This window comes from Chironomus tepperi, unplaced genomic scaffold, assembly GCF_022539635.2.
Source record: "Chironomus tepperi strain 1889 unplaced genomic scaffold, CSIRO-AGI_Ctep_v1 contig_429, whole genome shotgun sequence".
NCBI lineage: Eukaryota > Metazoa > Arthropoda > Insecta > Diptera > Chironomidae > Chironomus > Chironomus tepperi.
Genome location: NW_027226551.1, coordinates 456,372 through 479,769, shown reverse-complemented (window position 1 = coordinate 479,769; position 23,398 = coordinate 456,372). Strand labels below are relative to the sequence as shown.

The 23,398-nt window shown below is 31.1% G+C and overlaps 1 protein-coding gene across 2 annotated transcripts; it reads right to left on the bottom strand.

The window, feature by feature from the left end:
• Nucleotides 1-1,208: 1,208 nt before the first annotated feature.
• Nucleotides 1,209-23,378, bottom strand: orb (polyadenylation element binding protein orb). Of its 2 annotated transcripts, XM_070649652.1 has the most exons (8): nucleotides 22,763-23,378; nucleotides 6,184-6,304; nucleotides 4,386-4,516; nucleotides 4,173-4,303; nucleotides 3,133-4,097; nucleotides 3,006-3,059; nucleotides 2,279-2,498; nucleotides 1,209-2,220 (listed from the first exon to the last, which is right to left on the bottom strand). In XM_070649652.1, exons 1-8 carry the CDS (start codon nucleotides 22,778-22,780, stop codon nucleotides 1,983-1,985), a joined length of 1,878 nt encoding a protein of 625 aa, XP_070505753.1. In that variant the 5' UTR covers nucleotides 22,781-23,378; the 3' UTR covers nucleotides 1,209-1,982. The 2 variants fall into 2 exon arrangements, with proteins under 2 accessions (XP_070505753.1, XP_070505754.1); XM_070649653.1 differs by lacking the exons at nucleotides 6,184-6,304; nucleotides 22,763-23,378 and adding an exon at nucleotides 5,963-6,077.
• Between the last annotated feature and the right edge of the window lie 20 nt (nucleotides 23,379-23,398).

Below are 23,398 nucleotides of genomic sequence, written 5' to 3'. Positions count from 1 at the left end.
TTTAAATTTTAAAAAACCGTTAATTTTTAAATTGATTTATTCGGTATTCATTGAACTAACTGTAAGTACTGTAATTTTTTAATACAATATTAAACTTCCGTTATTGATAACATCATATAATAATGAATTATTGTTTTTGAAAGCTACAGTAAATATTTGTATATTTTTTGTCTTTGAATTAATATAAAATCAATGGATGAATGTCATTTGCAATTCATCATTTTTAACATATTCAAGCTAGGTTTAGCAATCATCCCCACACAAAAGGAACTAAAATCAAAATAATTTTCCCTTTTCAAATTTTCCGAAAATTATAAAAAAACAAAAAAAAAAATTTAATGACATTTTGAGGCACATTTTTTTGTTCTTGTGGAAAGAAGCAATGATGAAATAAAAAGTTGTGAGGCGCAAAATTTATAAAATTGTAAGCTCTGAATTTACCAGCATTGCATTTTAAAATTTTCATGAAATTCTTCCGGTTTTACTGGTTCCTGTTACTTTTTTTTACACTTTTTTTGTTTTAAAACAATAACTTTAAACAACTTTTATAATGTGCTGACCTTTACATGATCATACTTTTCTTTTTGGTCAAAATGGATATATATGCTGGTCATCAGCTCAATTGCAGGAGTTGACTTTATCTAGTTTTGAAACAATTGAATATTCAAATGACATTCTATAGCAACGACCAGCATATATTACAAGGTATTAATTTCCACCGTATATCCTCTTCCGAGAGTTTACAATTTTCGAATGGTAATATCGGCGGTCAATTATTTTTCAAAAATTTTTTGGTCGTTATTTTTTTAAATTTCTCAATTTTCAAAAAAGTTTGATTGATTTACAATAAAATGCGCTAAAGTTGACCAGAATCAAAGTTCTGACGAACTCTGCCTTAATATTTTGTTATAACAATTCTCATTTTAGTTATAATAAACAATATCTTTATTTTTTGAGATATGATTGTATGTAAACATATAATTATAAAATATGAAAAAAATAAAGACAAATTGGTAAGTTGATAGATTGTTGGGTGCCAATTACATATTTTTTTTTTTTCACTTAAATATCATGTAGAAATTGATGATAAAGTTAAAGTCTTAATAACTAAACATATTCTTTTCATGAAATATGTGGAAGAACAAAGATAATATTGCTAATATTCCCTTTAAAAGCAAATGATAAAAGCAATGTTAGTAATGTGAGATTTTATTAATTTTTTTTTTCACAAAAATCATTGAAAAAATTTAATTTTTTCAAAAAATTTTCTTCCTTTCTTAAAATAATGTGTGAGAAATTATGAATTTTCTTTTGTTTGGATAGAAAAAAGATCGAATTAGTAGTGTTATTAATTAGATTAGTTTTGTTAGAAACGAATGAATATTACCGGTGTGTACCACAAATTGTCATCATCATTGTGTATAATCATCATCAATTTGGGTTAATACTTATGTTTGTGTGATGTGTGCAACACAACGAGAAGTATTTTAAAATGTTCTTCTGACTTTTTTTATCAAACATCTTTGATTAGCCTTAAATATAATTACAGAATTTGAATTGTTTTTCAAATCATTCGAGGCATTAATCCTCTTCATATTGGCTCTTTTACGCCTAAAAGTCCAAGCTTTCTTGGAATTTTTTGTTCTAAAAACTATGTGGAAACATCATAAAATTACATAACTTAACAAAAAAATTCGACTATAAACTAAAAAGAGATAAGGAAAATAACAAAAAAAAAAAAAAATTAGATTCGGACAGTTCTTTTTTACTTCCGAATCATTTTACTCATTGCTAACTAGATTCTGTTGTTTTCCGCGTATATTATAATGAGTTTTTGATTCTGCTTTTGCTTCTTCTTATAATGTTTTTTACTCAAAAATAACTAAATAATCATAAAATATAGAAGTTCAATCTCAAATCGCTGCTGTACAATGTTCCTTCCTTATTTCCCGTCGATTTGAATTGAACAATTTTCTATCGGCTCACTTCATCATTTGAAAATTGAGCATCGACGATAAGACAGCCTCGTTTGGTGAACTTGAGCTACTTCCCGATGAACTTCCAGAGCTTGTGCTTAGTGAACATCCATTGCTATTATTAAACATTGAGTAATGAGCTTGAATCTGCTGTTGTGATTTCGAATTGCGCGTCAATGGCTTATGATTTCGCAAATGTGAGTCATTATTATGACGTATTTGCCAGCACTGACGACAGAAATAGCTGCAAAAAACCTCAATGTTATCTAAAAATTCAATTTATGAATCATTAGAGGACTTACCGGAAGCAAGATAAATCTCGGCAATAGTAAGGTCCATGTTGAACGCCACAAACTGAACAAAGTGAATCTTCAAGGTAGGGATCAATTTGAACCTTCTTGCTAAACTTTTGTGATTTTATTTCGATAAATGCTGCAGCAACAGCTCGCATATAAGAGCGTGTGTTATTGAATGTAACGCGACCAGAGCCAATTGGATATTTATATTTATCTGTGTCAATTCCTGTTGAGAACATGTTAAGGATTGGATTGAAAATGAAAAAAATACAATAAAACTTTTATTGATATACAGAGAGATCAAAATGACATGAATAGAGATTGAAAATGAAGTCATAAAAATGGTTGGGTAGCTGCTGTTAAGAATAAATAAATAAGTATTAAACCCAAATCTAGTTTAGAATTCCAACATCAATATTGTTAAGTATACGTTCGTCAATAATAACGATTACGTAATCCAAATACGTACGTCTTTGACGTTTACGTAGGTTTAAATACGTACGTCATAAAGTTTACGTAGATCAAATACGTGTTTCACATTTAAAGACTTCAGTATTTCCTGAATTCACGTCAATCTCTGAACATTAAAGTAAAATTAACATAAAAGCCTCACAGAGTGAAATGTTCATGTTATGATTTTATCAACCAACTTGTTTATATAAACGCTTAATAAGTGCATTTTGACACATAAAAGCACACGGTAAAGCATGATGGAAAGCCATAAATTACTAACCTGCGTAAATAACACCGTCAAATAAGTCGTTCATAATTTTTGCGAGTCCTTCAGCTATACATGTAATAAAAAAAATATATGATGAAAAATATGTATACTTTATAAATAATAAAATGAGGTATGTTACCTGTGAGTTTTCCATGTAAAGCTCCAACAAAAACAGTTTTTGCAGATTCAATTTTTTGATTAGCAGACTTAATATAATTTGAATCGGCAATTATCCATGGGATTACTTCAACTTCCTTCTCCTTAATGCGCCTTGACGAGATCTTATAGTAGTAGTTGCCATTTGGGACAGTTGTGATATTAGCCGAAGACGATTCAGCATTATTTGATTCACTACTATTAATTCCCGGTGGTGTAACAAAGTTATCTTGAATTGTACAAGCCTGCAACAAGGCTTTAACTTGTTTTTCTGACTCAAAAATGATGTAAACATAACCTTTTGGCTGTGCTGCATTTTGTTCCTTGCCAGGCCATTCAACTTTTATTTGACCGAATGGTTTAAAGATCTGCATTAATGTTGTCTCACTTAAATCCCACGGTAATCCACCCAAAAATATTTTTGGTGAATAAGTAATAAATCGATGTGCTCGGGGCGGAATGATTCCACTCCATGTACAACTTGGATCAAATAAAGCTGCTGATGAACGATGATTCTTTGCTAAATTATCCAATGTATTTGCACTGTTAATTGCTTGTTGCTGCTGCTGTTGTTGACGCCAATTGACCAAATTCATTTGGTTAATAATCTGTTGCTGCAAAAGCTGATTTATTGGCTGTGAATTCAATTGTTGTAATTGCTTTTGTTGCTGTAGAAGCTGATAGGCTTGCAATTGCTTTAATTCAGCATTCAAAAAATTCTGTTGCTGATGATGATCCTGCTTCCTTTGATTCTCATAGCGATTTTGATTTGTCTGATTTTGATGTTGTGACTGCTGCTGTTGAATTGGTGCCTGACTCAAATTCAAATAATTCATAATATCGGCCAAGCTTCGTGTCTCGAAGGTTGGTGAACTCAAATTATCTTGTGAGTCATTTATCAAAGGAGAATCAGAACGACTGATATTGCTATAGAAGCCAGAATCATTTCTGTAATTAAATTGTCATAATAAAGATGCTTGATGTAGGAGAGGAAATATATAGAGTAATTAATTGATTATTTACCCGTACGACGGTGAATTCATATACGCTTTTGGTGACGTCATAAATGAGCTAGGCGTACTCGGTGAAGTCGGTGTTGTTGTTACATTACAGTCAAAATTATTTAAGTTTCGTTGTAATGAACGATTGTCAAACTGAAAAATAAGTGAAAAAGAAATAAGGAAGATGATTTACTTCAGGAAAATTTTGCGTCAAGGAAATCATTAAAATACATACCTGAAAATTATCAAACATTTTTGGTGGTGTTGTCTGAATGTAGTTGCTGTCAGGAGAATGAGAATGATATCCTTTTGGCGTTGACGTTCCAAGACTGTTGAAAATATCAGCGAATGATAGATTGGCATCAACTGAGTCGTTGTATACACGAATGAGAAGAAAAAGGATGTTGATAGAAATAATTAGAAAATAAATTTTCTGAAGGCAGCAACAGCAACAAAAAAATATATAAACGAAAAGTGAAATTCCTTTTTGTTGTGTGCTGTTCATTTTAATGAAAAATGAGGAAATTTTTGGATTTTCTCAACAAATGGAGCGTATTCAATGATTTTAAACTGATTTTATTGTAGTGGTGATAAGATTGCTTCCAGAAAACTCTAAAACAAGTAGTTTTTTGTCCAGAAAACATGCAAAAAACAATCCAATTCAGATGGGATGCTAGATTAGCGTGTACAGAGCATAATAGAAAAAAAAACGAGAGAAAGAAATAGCCAGCGGCTTTCAACCGTTACAATGATTCCACTTTTCCTATGTACTTTGCTGCTTTATGTGCAAGTATGAAGAAATAAAAGTTTTTTATGCACATTTTCATGAAAAGAACAATTTTGCAAGCTTTGTCCGCCTATCTATAATTAATATTATTTTAAAAAAAAATTAGGAAATTGCGCTTTTGCCGGTCACGAACGAGTGACCACGTTTTACTGACTTTCTTCTTAATAGATGAAATTCTAAATGTTGCATAGTTAAAGTATCCAAAGCAAAGCAACGAAAAAAAAAATCTTTCTTCTTACTTATGTTTGTGTATATTTTAATTAAAAATGCTGTGGGGATGAAAATTGTAAATATACATAAATTAACTGTACACACAAAGGAGAACAATCTCTTTCTTTCTTTTCTCTCTATGATAATGTTCATACTGTAAATTATATTTTATTGTTATTGTTCTAATTAATAATTTTCTCTCAGTAAACGCATCAAATCTAATTGGCAACAATAAGCATCACTTGGCAAATGAATTTGCGGATGTTTTAAAATGACAAATAAATATCCACAATCTATGTTTCTCGAGGATTCTCGGAATTTAAATGACACAATTCAAACAATCATTAAATCATTTTCAATGACAATCATTGTGAAATTGGGATAGATCCAGAAATATGCTATCATTCAAAAGAAGAACACAGCTTTCTGAGCAACAAAGCTTTGTTGCAGTAAATCAGCAAATTTAAAAAATGCATCCGAATGCTATAAAATAAACATCCAGCACAAGAATCATTTTAAATTATGTTAATTCCATCGAATAGACTATAAAAATACAGTAAATTAAACAGCACAAAGATATTTCTATGCCAGACTCGAGCTGTTTTTTTCCTCATTATCAATTTAATATCTATTGACTTTATCCACCCCCCAGTTTAAACGAATACAATTTCCATATAAATTGTTAATTCTCTTATCGCTGTTTATACTCTGTATTATTACTTTGTGATTTCTTTCTTTTTTCATCACTAAAATATGCTGGATGTTTATTTTTCAATTTTTTACATATTAATCAATGTTCCCCTAAAAATGTTTACCTGCACAGTGCATAACAAAACACACTAAACAAAATTACACTGTTAAACTACGTGAATAAAAGCGGATAATAGGCTAATTAATTAAATTTCTTAAAATCACAAATTACGATACTTCCGCGGGTTAGAAACTATGCGACAATTATTTTGACAAAATTCAAATTTTAAAAATCCGTTAAAAGTTTTAATTTTGAAAAATCCGTTAAATTAATCATAAATCTTACCTTCACTTGGCGACATCTCGTGTGGAGATAATATTAAATCATCACTGTGCTCCAGCAGTGAATTAATTGAATGCTTCTGTAAAATGTCTGATGCTAAATTACATTCCTTGAAATTAGGTGTCTGAAATTAAACGAGAAAAAAAGATACAGAGGAATGAGTAAATTAAAATTGATATGAAATTTTTAACATATTTTAAGCTCGAATGATAGTAAATCTAATAATGGGATGAATTAATAGAATAATTTATATGATAATTCAATTAAGTCATTGAAACTTTATATATGTGATAGATTTCACTAAAAATTGTGCACATACACAAATAATAATGAATAGCAATGTTGAACATACTGAATACTGGGATGATGATGAACACAAGGTATCTTATTTGTGCATGATGTTGATTAAAAAAATTCATGCGGAATTTATTAATATGGGCAGAATAAAAGGCACATACAGACACACAAAAAAGTGGTTTAACATGTATGGAAAAAAATTATCGAGGCGTAAATGAAGAGAAAGAGAATGTTATCATAATGAAAACAAACAAACCATGATTATGATGACCATAAAACTTTTTTTTTTTTATTTTGTGTGTGGTTCTTTATAGGAGAAATATTATCCATAATAAGGAATTAATTTTTTGTTGTAAAAGTTGAAATTAAAAAGAAATGAAAATCTTTTTTGTCACTTGAGTGATTTCCCTTGGGTTATATACATTCTCATTTTCATCTCTCGGTTCTTTTTTGTGTCGAATAATTAATCATACAAGTTTATGTGCTAATCAAACGCATTTAATATAAAAACTGTTAATAACTTAGCCTAATTTTCTAGGTAATTACTGTGCTTTGTTCACATTGTATGCAGGTAGCATTTTCGACAGGCGAAATTTTTCTGCCTGTCACAGGTGATGTCACAGGCGTCACCTGCACTGATTGTGTAACTAGAGCAGTACAGGTGTGGTGTCGAGCACACTTGCTGTCCACTTTAAAGACAGAAAGATTGTATTGTCTAACTATCAAACTCAATATCAATGATTTTTGATCAAATTTCATTCTATACTTTCTATTCAAAAAACATAGATTAAATAACCGTGCGACACGTTACAATCATGTGACAAAAATAACCGTCAGGCAACCGTTTGCAACCATCACAATAACGTAGCGTGAGCTTTAATAGCGACTATGTTGCAGTAATCTTTTAATGACTACACCAGATTTTTTTGCCTAACAAATGACTCGAATAAGTAAAGTCGGATAATCGATCTTGAAATCTGTTACCAGGCTGATCTAACTATCAAACTCAATATCAATGAAAATCCGACGTTATTCTGCAGACAACCGTTATTAACGCGGATTAAACAGCGACTTTGTTGCATTAATCTTTTAAACCAAGTTCAAGTCAGAGTCAAATCGGACTGAGGTTACCAGGCTAGATTTTTCTGATTGATGCTTTTCGACTGTGAATAATAAAACCAGACAGTTCGGGGATTTCCATTTTTTCAGAAGAAACATTCCTGTCTATATACGCCACTATAATACACGTGCCTACTCATTCTCGTCTATCAAATCAAACCGAATATGCGCCTTATCTCATCGAGTCAAAAACAAATTAATTTCACAACTCTTGTGTCTGATTAATTTTTGCTTGCAGCCGATATGCTTCTGATTTGCTTGTTTTGTTTTCCATTTTCTCCTCATTCCTCAAATATATATATTAATAATTCATTCATTGCAAATGATGATTACCGTTTAATCATCAATCCACCTTTTATATGTTACATGAAATACAAACAAAAAAGTAAGTGCATAATTTGATTCTACTGGATCTTTAGTTCCATTTTAAAGTGAGATTTATGAGAAATTTAACAAACATCTTTAATGTCTTACTTTTTATTATTGCACTTTATTGTGTTGAAACAATTTATGTTTCAATGTCACAACATGAAAAAGATACGAAAAGTGGAAAATCCAATTTTCATTAAATTTATCTATCCGATAGCAAAAAAAAAAGGTTCTGTATAATTTTTTTTCACAACATAAGTTATATGTCAAGCCAATGATCCAACAGACAACAAATTAATATCCATTCATGCCCTTTTATCGGACATGTTCAAACAAAGCGTAATACTGGCTCGTAAAAAATGACATTGAGTGGCAAAAAAAAAAAATGAAATAAAAATCCGTTTTTCTTCTCCCTACCCAGTACATAATAACAGAGCGATTTGCTGACGTTAGAACCTGTTGCATGCTACCTATATTATTCTTTATAATCATCACTATTATTGGAATGAAAACAGAGAAAAAAAATGGCAAAATTTCAAGAATTAATGAAAAACTTTTTTCGTATGTGTGTTTAAATATCGTGGATAGATTATAATGAAAACAATATGCTCTTATTTATGGACTGTTGTGGTTTGGAAAGTGAAGGTTCATTTTCATATTCGCGTTTGAAGCTACTTTAGTTGATTAAATGCTTAACATCTAAGCGCAATGAATACTCGCAAAAATATATATATTCATTATTATGGTAATTTATGATTGTTCTGTACTTTGTAGTGAAGTATGCAAGTGTATCAAGCAAATAATTAGAAATTCTATGGTCTGTGAATATCAGCTGCATATGTACGGTTTTTAGAATATTCTTTAAAGCACGAAATGGGTCGTCTATCAATAAAGATATGTAAATTATATATGAGAGTTTTGTTGAAGCAATCCTAAACTTGAACAGCATACCGTGTTTGCTATAGGTACCGCCTTGACCCTGGATTAACCGTAAGACTCAAAGTTGCCCTGTAGGCATCGTGATTGTTGATTTCGACCTATTTTTGTGGCACTGAATACGATTCACCGCATAGTGCCGCTCGAGAAAGATTCTTAACTTAAAACACATGATTGTGACTACGCTCATGAAAGGATGTTGTCGATAGAGACAGTATTGCACTTGGAATCGAGAATGATCTAGCAGTAGCCAGCGAAAGAGCTAGTTTTATGCAACAACATGAGAGGCTATAGATCATAATTGATCTGAACGACCAGCAAAGTGAGTAACCAAGTGACTACAACAAATTCATGTCTAGGATCCTGCAGCTTTACATCAATGTCCCGTAGTTATCAAAAATTGTAAATTTCAAGACAAACCAACGCATTTAAATGCCAAAACATTAAAACCAATATTGCATAATAATAAAAAATTCAATTTTCAATTGTTTTACTTTAATAACAATACAGGATAGGCGATGAACACACATGAAATTTTCACTATCAACCCTCCCAAAACTTCATATTTCGACTCTTTTCAATTTTCATTCACTCAACTGATTCATTTAATCCATCAATGTTTATCTATTTTTTTTACTCTCCTCTCCTACTGTATTGACATAGGAAATTGGAATCTCCCAAAAAATGTACACAATGTTTACATACATCCACCATACATATTACAGTGCTGAAAATGAAGCATATTTTAATTTTTTTCTCCGGATATATATTGTTGTGGTAAATGGTGAATGAGTGAGTGGAACATAATGAAATCCATAAAAAAAAGCCCAAATTGTTACAATACGCAGAGTTTGAGTGAATATTTTAAATAATAAAGAATAAAAAAAAGAAGCAACTTGAATACTAAATAAAAAACGCCCGTAACAGGAAAGAATCTTTTTCCCATGATGTTTCCTTTTCCCTTTTTCCACATCTTCTCCGCATAACGGGTACATTATCCACATTTTTCTCTCTCTCTCTCTCTCTCTCTTCCTTTTTTTGCATACACAACACAATATCATATCCCTTAAAAGGCTAGAAATGGGAGTTTCGGAATGAAGAGTGAAAGAAAAGTAATTATTTATGAAAAAAATAAAATAAAAATGGAGTAGGAGGACAATTCGTCATTGTAGGAGGGGAATTAAATGAAGAATTATACATAATTTTGATGATGAAAATTTTTCAGATTTAAGGAAGTAATAAGACATAAAGCATGTCTTTTTAAAATTGTTGAAATACTTATAGGGGTTGTTTGTTTATGATGTCTAATATTTTGTGATGATAAGGGAATTTTGCAACAGATCGTTGACATGTTTGTTGAAATTAATATCTCTAGACGTTTTCGGAATTATTCTCTCAGTTTTATGAAGAAATTAAAATGTGATTTGGAATAATCGGCTATAATTTTACAAAAAAAAGTCAGGTTTTTGCATCGTGTGCTTCAGAGGAAGCATCTTATGGCTCCAAAAACAATAAAGATCTGGCCATTATCTATCAGAAAAAAACCGAAGTCTTAATATTGAGTTTGAAACGAGTTATCGGCTAACTTGCTAACTTAATGACAGAAAGCGTTTTTTTGCGATTTCTCGGCACTGGAACACCAATTGAGATGCGGTTTTCACTGTTAGATTGGTATTCTCAGGCACAGACTTTTGGCTAGCAACTATATGGGGCGAATCCAGCAAATCAAAAAAAGTGGTTTCAGTGATAGACCAAAAACAATATATTCACCCAAATTGAAAATTTGGTTTATGATAAAAAACGCCCGTAACAGGAAAGAATCTTTTTCGAGTTTCCTTTTCCCTTTTTCCACATCTTCTCCGCATATTTAACATTTTTTTCTCTCTTCCTTTTTTTGCATACACAACACAATATCATATCCCTTAAAAGGCTAGAAATGGGAGTTTCGGAATGAAGAGTGAAAGAAAAGTAATTATTTATGAAAAAAATAAAATAAAAATGGAGTAGGAGGACAATTCGTCATTGTAGACATAATTTTGATGATGAAAATTTTTCAGATTTAAGGAAGTAATAAGACATAAAGCATGTCTCTTATAGGGGGTTGTTTGTTTATGATGTCTAATATTTTGTAATGAGAAGGATTTTTTGTAAAGATCGCTACATGTAATTGTAAATTTCCCGAGCAGAACAATCACATGCGACAAATTTTATCATCACAAAAAATCGGTCAACTTTGCAATGTGCTTACCTAGTGAGCTTATTGGTTTTGGTCTTTAAGCCTAATCCCGAAAATCAACGAAAATCCAATTCCTGGTTGCATTGACTCGGTTAAGTTCCAGAGCTTCGGCCATTAACATAATTAACCTTCAAACAGAAATTTCACTTTAAGCTAATCAAGATCATGTGTCACCAAAAGGTTAGTATGGATCGACCACAGTCATCATTTCCGAACGACTCTAATTATTTTCGTGCAAGAAAGAGAGAGTACAAATGCCTTCAAAAGTTAAATAAATACAAAAGGAAGGGGAAGAAAAGCTCCAATCATGTGAGCAAATAAGACTTATTCATGAAAACGTAAAAAGAACGGAAGCTTTTCTTCTTTAAAAAATATCTTCTGTATTTAATTCTTGGGATTTTCTGATGCTTAAGGATATTTTCTTTTATCATTATTGTGGTTTATACATTTTCTCTTCTTTTCATCTTCTTTCGTACAATTTCACAACAACAAGGAAAAATACAAAAGATCCTTTTGCTGTACCACTTTTCCTTCTTCTACCTCATCTTATTTACTTCCTTTTCTAGTGCACTTTTTTTCTTCTTACGGAAAAAGTAAGACGTGATTATTTACAATTTGCATTCGTCTATTTATCTCTTATTATTTTAAACTATGTACTGTTATTGAATATAGTAAGGAATGCAGTTTAGAGGGTGTTTGCGATGTATCCCTTTGTTAGAATAAACGTTTTATTGATCTGGATATTGGTGTCTGTGTTGTCCTGGGGAAACTGGAAGTTGAAGCATTTTAATTAGCGTTATTAGTGATGAAACTAAAGTTTGTTGACACATTTATCATACAAACTTCTGAAATATTTATAGGAGAAAAAACTATGTACTGTTTTGTTTGAGAACAACTGATCTAGGTTGAATCAGATCTCGAAGTCGATTCAGGGTTTGTATGAAAATGGAACTCTATACAAAATCCAAGTTTAGTTTGACTGAATTGAAGCTCTCAACTCAAGATTGAACTCTTTAAAGCATGGATGACTTCACTACCCGAATAATAACAATACAAACTTGTCTTTTAGTTATTTAACAAGCTAATATGAGTGCTCATGATAGTGTTTACTAAGTTATAATGTTAGATCAAAGCAATATGATTGCTCTTGGACAAACAATGAATATCAAAGAATCAAGTGCATTTCAAAAAACCCCAATGCGTCTTTGTCACTGTTTAACTACAGCAAAAAAAACAGCCGTTAGAGCATTTTTTTCTTCATCTCCATCCACTCTACATTCATCGGAATGATGCTCCTGCTGCTTATCATTTCTGTTACGCTTGTACCATACACAATTGTATTCACGTGTGATTAAAGCCAGTAATGATGCTTTCTAAGTGGATGGTTGTTTGAGAAAAGTTTTATAATCTCTTCCTTACAGAGAAATGTTTATTGTGTGTTGAATATGAAGAGTTGAAAGCGAGAGAGAGAGAGGGAGAGAGATAGGATGAAAAATAAAATAGGAGAATAAAGAAGGAAGAAGATGAAGAAAATATAGGAAGAAGCTTAAAGCATGCAAGCGAAGTTAAAAGTGAATGCAGTCCTATTCACAACGTCAAATTCATAATTTATATAAAATGTTTTGAAGCATTTTCTCTATCATTTTTTGAAGTACTTATTCAAACTTTGGGAAGTCGTTCCGTTCTATTCTCTACCTAAAGTACTCATCACAAGAGTAATTATGAATGTTCATCTTCATCATTCATTCATTCCATTTTTTTTTTATTTGCTCGTTTATTTTTACGGCCCTTCATATTCGCACACCCACCTCATTCAGCCCTACCCATCCCCCCATCCCCTCCCATCCATGTCAGCTTTCAATTTTATTATCAATTTACGTTAATGATTTTAGCTATCTGAATGTGATGTGGATGAGATGAGAAGGAAGAATTTTAGACAGATTTTTCTTTTATTATTGTTCATTTTACAGGCTTGACTTTAGCACCTTTATATTGAGAACAAAATGGTTTATTGATAGATAAAAATGTTAACCACATCAATATTCTTTTTTTCACTCTTTTTTATGGCTATTATCATCATTTTTAATCCTTCTATTCTTTTATATGTTTTTCTATCTACTTGACCTGAGCTTGTCAAGTTTCCATAGAAGGACATTTGTACACGTTAAAAAAAAGTCAGAATGGAATGAGAGGGAAAAGGGAAAGAATGAATAAGTAGACAAATGAACAGAAATGCTTGTGAATGAAAGTATCCACTTGTGTGAGCTTTTCTGTCATTCTTCAACCAATTCAAATCTGTTTGTCATTCACCGACAGAGAATATTATTTTCTTACTCGGAATTATAATATTGCATCGCATCGAGAGATCTTATACGCAGTGTTTTATCACTAATGTTAATACTCATGGGGGATATCGTTATGAGAATATTTTATAGATATATTCTTATAACACTCTTTACATAGATTTAAAAGCTCTTTAAAGAGGAGAAAATGAGTTGGCATTATATGAATTATTCATAGGTTTCATATTTATATTATAAGCACATACAAACATATTGTCGCGCGTTCAAAGCAGAGAAAAAATAGCAAAATTGTGGAAAAACTCACTAAGTGCGGAAGCGGACGAAAGTACAAAAATCACAATCCTTTAATTGAGGTCTTCAATAAATGACAAACTATAAAGTGCCATGCATGCTCATATGAGACTGCCTCATCTTAACAAAGTTAAATAGAACCAGCCATAATTTATCACACTTCATTCCAATAGAATGTCATCAATACAATTCACTACAAAACTGCCAATTTTCCAGTCAGTTAACCAATAACAGGCTGTTTGTTCATTTGCTTCAGAAAAAATGATGCTAAAAATCATTGCTAAAGTGTGAATCGTCAACAAAAAACCTGAGTACGGAAAACAGAGATAAAAGATTCTTTATTGTTTATAACTGATATGACTAGAAAATTTCAGTTTTTTTTTATATCGCTTTTCAAACTGAAAAACATACGAACATCAAAACAGAAACAGCAACAGCTCATCTCGACACATACAGACAAATACACACACATGCCAGTGAACAGAATAAAAAATAGAAGCAAGGAAAAATTATCATGAAGTCTCTTGCAGTACTTTTTTTTGTTCCTACACAGTCTCGTGCTGAATAGCACCAAAAGAAAAAAAAAAGGTAGATACGCCAAAATAATTTGGAGACAAAACAACAACAACAAAACATTAACTGATAAACGTGTTAGCCCTTTTAGATGAAGAAAAAAAATTATTTAAAGCATTTTTTATGTGAAAATTCTTTCATCATTGCAGGCAAGACTAAATGCTTCATGTGCACACAACACACAAGATTCCTAGAATAAAGAAAGAAAAATAAAAAGAAATTTTTTATTCCAACATAAAACAATGAAATTTATTTTTCGGATGAATGGAATGATAGGAAAAAAAAGATGAAAATGAATAAATAGGAAAAAGAAAAAAAAAAGAAAATTTTTCAATATGAAAACATGAAGATAATGTTATGTGGATCATGCTACAGCCATACATATAAGAAAACAAGTAAAAGAGCTGAGAAAAAAAAATATAATTTTATAATTCATTCACTTTCCCTCATCCCCTATATATATATATACATTTATTCATTATAGCGAGCATATTTTCTGTACACATTCGCACACACAAGTTCACTCACAAACTTGTCGACATGAAAATCCCATTTTTTCAGAATTACGGAAAAATAATGTGAGAATGATGATGCGAACGATGACGACGAGGAAGATGAAAGAAGAAAAAAAAAGGTTCATGAACTAACCGACCGACCACCAAATGAAGTTGCTTTGCTACTCTATTGTATTGTGCTGTACGAGTCCTAAGTCAACTATCCTCATTCACCTACATAAATTTTTCTCAGTTGTCAGATTCTTTTCGTGACTAAAAAGACCCTTCCACGTCTCCACATCCACAAAGTACCGAACGGAACACATAAAGCAGCATGATAGTAAAAATATTTCAGTACATTATATTGTCCCCAACATCCAATACGATTTTTATTGTATTGTATTAGAATCAAAATATATTTACTTGATTTGAATTTAACAAATTCCTCATTGGCAATTTGATTTGAATAGTTTCGCAGTAAAAAAAAGAAGGAAATACCATTTTCATCATTTTCATGTTATGAGAATACAAATACGATGTTTCTTTCGTAGTTGGAGAGGATTGGAACATAAGTAAGAAAATGTGAGTGAATGTTTGGCGACTTTCATCACATTATTAGCTCTTCTTGCTTTATAATTCATCTCAATGTCATTCACAGTTAAAAGAATTTTTATAACCACAATTTGAAATCTTCTTAATGGTCCATTAAACGTTTTTCACGAAATCAATTCTATTTAACCATCTGGGAGAATCATGAGATAAATGGGAAGTCTGTTTAATTTATTGTGGCAGATATGATTCTTGAAACTATCCAAGCAATGAGCGTGTTCATGATTATACTTAATCCATAGAATTCAGCATACTCATAAGCATGTCCTTTGTCTGTTCAGTTTCCTACAATATTCTACTTAATGTAATTCACATGCTACTGTTCACTTATTAAATTACAGAATATCGAGCTTTTTCAAAAATGAAAAATGGAATTCTAGGAATTTCAATTGCTAAAATCAGATCAGGCACTTCTCCCTGATGGGCCTCTATATTGACTACCAGTAATAAAATCCTTCAACTCTTCAGAATATCTCAAAACAAAGTTTTTTGTCTCCTTGATCCCAAAAAAAAGTGGACGCAAAGGACTGTGATTTAATTGATCACATAAAATTCTAGGAATATCTAGACAGAATTAAGCCGTTTAATAAGATTACTCAAGAGGCTCAAAGCTGAAGCTCTTAATTCAATTAATGAACATTGACTTTACTGTTTTAGTCTCATTAGAGGTCAATTTTGAGGACTAATACAGTACAAACATGATTATCCAATAAAAAAAATCATTCAATTCTCTATCAGACGGAAAAACTGTCTTTATTGAACTTAACAAGTTATCCTTAAGCACAGAGGAGTAGATTGGCATGTGGAAAAAAGAGAGGAAAAATATTTTGTTGTGTCATCGTAGTTCTATCTAGTCATATTTGAATATAAGGCAACCATAAAGTTCTAGTGTTGTGTGAGAAAAAAAAGAAAAAGTTTTGTGTGATAAAGAGAAGAATGAGAGTAAAGGAAGGGAAGTGTTGAGACACATTTCACTTTTTTTTTGTGCTCCTTTCTTCATATTCTTTTCTTTTCAGACTTCGTCATACATATTTATTTGTACAGCATAATCTTCATTCATATTCACAAGAAGTTTCCTACATACGTAAATGTATATTTATTTGAATTTGTTCTACATGCTATATTCTATTTCAATGTCCAAAATAAGCAGCGTTACCAGAAGAAAAGAAACTTTCCTTTCCCTTATTTCATCCTATAAAACATGATAACTTTATTGTTGAACATCTACGTGTCGACACTATTATATATGCACATATAATAACTATCATCATCATCATGACTCATTGAAAATAAATATATTTATCTCTGAGGAGAAATGACTGTCAAATGAAAAGTGCTTTGAATGTGTGAATGAGGATGTTTCAATCGGATACAGGAAATCGGATACATCACATATCAAAAATGCTACTCAAAAGTGTCTTCATCGTATTTTATGCATACCAAACATATCACACTAGTGTCTACCTTTTCACTTTTTTTCTCTTTGCCATAATATGGGGATACAACAACAACAACAAACAACAACAACAAGGAAGATGACAAGAGGGAGAAATGAGTTAAAGAGCTCAACTAAGGAACTTTTAAAAAGGAAGAAATAAAAAACCGAAACTTAAATTTTCGTGCACTCGAAAGGAAGATTGCAGACGACAGAAGGAAAGCATGTGTGTGATGTTATGCTCTATCTAAGCTGTTTATAAGTGACATCTCTCAAGAATTGTGAATATTGTCACAGATTTTGCTTATGTACTGTACAGCTCGAAACCTCCCTCACTTCTATAAATATAAGACATTGATGACGAACAACCCCAATGTATATTTGATATTTTTTGAGCATGAATACTACAGCAGAGTATAGGGTTATATGATAAACAAATCGTTAAACCGCTCTTGAGTGAATTTTCTATAAAATATTTACCGATAACTTTTTTCTTATCATCCACATGTGACGCGTGTTGCGTATAAGAGAAAATCTTGATGATACTTTGTATTTTATTTCTTTCCCGTTTGATGTCTTCACTTTCACCCTTCTTCTATAAGAGTTTATGTACACATAAAATTGTAAAACTAGGAAAAAGAGGTCATTATAGCTTTGGATACAAATTAAGGCGCAGTTTCAGAAATTGATACTTTAGAGCTTTCTATAATATTCTAAAAACACTTATTTTCATGCAATTAATCTTCAGGTATTAAAATTTTCTACTAGATAATGATGAAATCAGAAGAAAATTATTTAGAACATGGAAAACTTTAGAAGGACTTCGGAGAAATTCGAGATTCAGTGGAAAATATTTCTTAGTAAACTAGGTATTACTTGTTTTCTATCCTTGAAAATGATTATTGTATTGAGCATCTCGTGAAATACAATTTTAATGCTGACAATGGATGTTAGGGAGCCTCTGTAATACAGAGCTTGTATGATTTTTCAGAGATAAATAACAAAATCTATACCTTTAAAATTTTTAAAAACATTCTTATTCGAGTTCTTTGACTATAATATCTCTGATATCATTTTAAGAAAATCTTGTATTGAAAGGGTAAGATTACAAATGCTATAACTATATACCAGTGTTGTACAAGCTGTGTACCACGACATACTTTTGAAAATGCCATAAAGCGTGTCGTATGTGATTGCAATTGTGGCTTACCACAAAGGTGTGACGTGACACAAAAAGTTTGTACAACACTGTTATAGACACATCTTGTAGACTCAATATATAGTTCAAATTAACTTTAAGCTCTAGTTAAGATTTATACTAAAACTTGAATTAATAAACTTGTGTTGACCAAACTTGGTTGTGCCTTCGTGGCAAGCCATAACAAAAACGGCATGAAATTCATAGTATTTTTCACACAATTTGGACAAGACTGAATTAAACAAATAAATCTCAAAACTTTAGTGAGGATCGAAAACCAAATCAACATCACCCAAATTGTCAAAATGAAGCACATAAAGCTATCGAATTTATTAAACATGCACACCCAAGTTTACGGAGCTTAAATGTCATTTTAATCTAAGAATTTTCATATAAAGGATGAAAAAATCTTTAACATGCACACACATACTTTTGACGTCATATACACAACAATTCTTTTGCCTTTCTACTTCTTTCCGTTTAAAAAAAGAAAATGAGAAGAAAAAAAAATCTGAAAAATTTTCCATATGAATGAGCATAAATTGTGTATTTTAGATATAAAAGAAAATAAGAAAATCAAAATAAGTAAATTGAAAGCTTTCTTTAATAAAAAATTTCTTTTTTTTTATCGAATAGGACATATGTGTTGTTGTGTATGGTATGTTATTGAGTTATACAGCCAATATTAATGGTAAATCATATTATAGATTTCACACAAATGTTCCCTTTCAAAAAGTATAAGTAGCATGTAAGCAGATAAAGAGAAAGTGAAAAATAAGAAAAAGAAGAAAAATTTTGTGACATTTTCAGTAAGCTAGCTACACTAAGACGGATGGAGACCAGCAACTAGAAATATTTATTTGTTCGATATCTGTTCGAAGAGTTATGATGGAAGTACAAAAGTCATTATGGCAAGTAAAGAATGCCACAAAGCGATGATGAAGCTACGTAGTTGAAAACAGCAGTTGAACATGGATGCTTGACATCATAACTAATCTGTAGACGCTTAATTCATTCATTTTAGTTCGTAAACAAGAAGTTCTAGGTGAAAATGTAGTCAATCCAATGATATGCTGGGACAGAAACGTAAGTTTCCTACGACGCGCTTGATTGGAATCCGCAATGAGAACGGCGACCAGGAGTTCAACTCCTAGGCTACTTGGTGATTAAAAAATGCTAACTTAACGTGCGGACAGATGATTTGTACAAGATAGGTGACAGACCCAGCAACAGTCAGATGGAAATGCTTTTGTTGTACCCTAAGCTCCACATAAGAACATGATTACTGTAAGTAAGTAAAGTTGAATCAATCTTGAAATGTTAACACAACAAGTCCTAATTTGACTTATATCCACTATCTTCTTCTGCTTATTGAATTATACAAATCTAGTTCCAAAATAAAATTACAGTCCAGAAAACCAAAAATCAGTTGATCGGATCTAAAATCCCACTCCTGATAGACGTAACTCTGACTTGATGTAGCTATCAACACTATCACTTGAATCAATGTAATACAAAATCTAAAATGCATACAATTATAAATAAAAGCTTCACGTGTTTACCGAACAAATCATAAACATTGTCACAAGCCAGACAAAAAGTCAATCTGATTCTAAATCTATGTTGTTTTATTAAATATCTCACATCCTATACCACACAGTCTTTCTCTGTTTCCCACACATACACACACACTTTTCCTTGTCGTCATTCTCATCCACTCAAGTATAAATTGGCCGCATAAGTATTACAGCACCAATAACAACAACAAAATATTATCAAGAGATTGTAGCAAATGTGTACTGTAGCGTTTTAAGTGAGTGGGAAATAGGATGAAGGAAGATTTTATAGAATACGATACAATAATTTTGATTGATACGTCTGATAAGGATACATCAATTTCATAATATACAGACATTTTATACCTACTTACTTATAGTATAAATAGTATAAGATGTGCTATTTTGCTCTGTAAAATTTTTGAAATTTTATAATAGAAAAAAAATTATTTGGCAAAGATTTAACAATAATTTTGCAGATTTATATTCTTATTTGGATGGATGGATAGATAGATGCTTGATAAATTACAAAAAAATCCTCAATAATAGACATCTAAAAATTGTTTCTTGTGGCTTTTTTTGTCTCTCTCCTTGAATTTTGTTCGGAAAATGTGGAAAAACTATTTTCAGTTTGTAGAAAAAAAAAGGAACTGTAAAGTTGCCAATTATGTTATTTCCGTCTACTACCAATATATTGGACATTTTATCGGACATATTAGGAATGAAGTAAATTGGTTGTGAAACACCTTAAATATCTACACGAAAAGGTAATTAAGGGTGAAACAAAAGAAATTCATCATGATTTATACTCGATTTCATTTCCTCTTTTCTTCTTAGTTCTTCTCTATTTTTAGCTGACATTTTTACAGGACATGCTGTATTGTTTTCTTCGTTATGGTCTATCAGGAAATTATTGCTTTATTTATAGCGGTATTAAAGTTTTTGGGTACTTTTATATGCCACAACTGACTATATGTTATCACTAACGACTTGAGTAAGCTTATTAGGAATAAGAAGGTACAAGGTTGTCTGGGAATTTGAATATAATGTATTTTAGGAAGAAAAAGAGTTTTTGAAACTATTTTTCAGAGTATGTAAATTGTATGCTACAATGTAAAGCTTACGAATCTGTAATGTCGTGAGCACAGACCGAATGCTTGTCATATCGACAAAACTCTTATAATAATGAAAGATTGGGTCTAGTGGGAATTGGATACGGACTCACAAAACAGTTAAAGATTTCCAGTCTTTTGAAATCTGCAAGAGTGGCTGAGTAGCCATAGAAGCCTTGATCTCGCTCTGGTAGATTCGTCTGCACATGACTTGATACCCCAAATTCCTCTCTGCTCCGACACCACAGAATCACTGACTTAAGAGTAAATTAGCTACAGATTCAGAAGAGAACAAAAGAGCGTTCTATGGAAATATTTTCAATTAGTCACAACTTCACTACTTGTGCTCCATATAGATGAAAAGTCATGTTGAAAACTTTTATTGGAGAATCAGTATAGTGACGAGCATTTTTCTCAACAAAATGAACATTAGACGAATATTGATTAATAACATGTAGCTGACATTTACAGCAAATGGATATTTATCGAAAAATTGATATGATTATTTTACTTTTATTTTTCTCTCCTTTTTTCGAGTAGCAGACATTCGAATTATGGAGGAACTTTTTTTCTTTCTATTTCTCCTCTCTTGCTCGTTCTTGCTTCTTTTCGAAGCGAAGGCGAAAGTTTTTTTTTTCTTGTTGCGCGATTGTTGGATTTTTTTTCGTGTCTATCTTTAACAGAACAGCAAAGAGAAAACAAGATAGGAGGAAACTAGCATGACAATTTCATGAGGACTGAACTTGAAAAGCGCAATTTTAAGGTTTTTGTAAACATTTTACAATTTGTGACGTACAGTACTGTCACCAAAAATAATCAAAATCTTAATAGAATATTCAGAATGGGATTAAGGTAATGAAGCCCTCTAAATGGAGCTTTCGATAATCCTAATCTACCGTCTCATTTCCTTTTGATCTATAATATTAATTAAATATTTCTATACACGCTCTTAGGTCTCATACATGAATGTTGATATGACAAATTTGATTTAATGCAAATGAAGATGAAAATGATATGCAATTATTCTGTAGAGTTAGGGTATTTTTCAGGTATTTTAGAAATTAACATTGTCTACTAGAATTTAATGCTCAGATTCGTAAGCATTTAGATAACTTGGGTAAGTAAAGTTCATTCATTGTATATTCGTAATAAACATATTCGAATCCGAGGACACTTCTTAAATTTCACTGAACGGCACTAAGTGACAAGGAACGAATCGAAATAAGCAGTCAAGGTGCCATCAGCACAACTTTGCATCTTACTATCAATATGGCAATGTTGCAGTGCCCTAACAAAACCATTCTGCTTTTCTACATCTTCTGTAACATTTTAGAAGAAATTTTTGCATGCTGGAAGCAGCTTGAAGGTAGGAAATGTTTTCAACCTTTTTAAAAGTTTACATAAAGAAAAAAAAGTTCAAATTTACTAAATATATCCCTTATAGTCACACTTGTTAGATTTTTTACACATCCATTCCGTAAATAGTAAAAACCATAATTAAATACTTCCAGCAAGTTTGCTGTTCCATGTCAAAAATGCATCAATTCCCAATTTATAATGAAGAATTTCACAACAAAATCGAATATATTCTTGAATTTAAACATTTCAATCCTGACAAAACATTTATAAAAATTTGTGCATCGCCTTAAAAAAGGAATGTGCAACAAAAAACTTCCAAACATGCTCATGCTCTGAATAAAAAAGTTTGTATTTTTCCTCGTTCCTTTTTTGTAAAGTTTTAAATTACATTTCGTCTCATATCATCATATCAAAGGAAGCGAAAGCTCAGTACAATAGAAATGTAAAATTTATAGTGAGAAAAACTAATTTAAGGAAGGTAAAATGCAGGAATTAGTTATTTCCTTTGTGGTCAAATTAATAATTTAACGGTTTTCTTAAATTCAAATCAAAAATTCTTGACGTTTCAATGGAAAGAAAACGTGACTAAACACAATGTAAAACAATGCGATTTTGAGAATCACATGGTGCAAAAAAAGGACAATTTTAGGAAATAAAAACAATGTGCATTAAATAAAAAAATATAAAATTCGTACCTGTTGCAATGACGGCATTTTCTCAATTTTCCTTCCTTTTTCTCTCGAGTCGACGAATAAAATTTTTCACACGCTCTTTTCTATATTCTTATTGTATTAGTGTCCGGTTTTCTTTTATTATATTATTTGATTCACGAGTTTATGGAAAATTCGCATGACTTTTCCTTGCCTTTAATATATTTTTTTTTGAATGTCCTTTTCACAATATTTTAAAAACTTTTACCAATTAAAATCACATGAATATGATTACTAAGGTAATTATGATCCACATAAAATGATTACTTTAAAAGATCCTTCGAAACTGCCTTTTCTTTTATTAATTAAATTATAAATTTTACCGAGTAAAATGAGTGTTCTTGATTTTAGGAATCAAAAATGAATTGTCGAATGACGTTCCTCGATTTTTCAGTATCGATGGATGTTGGTTAAAGGATTTTATTAAATTGACAAAAAATCTCTTAAAAACACATAAATTTTCCTTTAAAATGTATTACAATAATTTTTTTTTCTTCTTTCATAGAACTTTATCACAACACGACTTATCTCTTTGAAACTTTGGTATGAACTGACTGAATTGCCGATTGATTCTCTTGCTATTTTTTTGTGCAAATCTCTCAGAGACACAAGTTTGAAGTG

Excerpts from the sequence above, each read along its gene's own strand:
- orb (XM_070649652.1), bottom strand. Across the intron at positions 4,304-4,385 it reads AAATGTTTGATAATTTTCAG|TTTGACAATCGTTCATTACA; the intron begins GTATGTATTTTA and ends CTTATTTTTCAG. Across the intron at positions 2,499-3,005 it reads TGACGGTGTTATTTACGCAG|GAATTGACACAGATAAATAT; the intron begins GTTAGTAATTTA and ends TGTTCTCAACAG.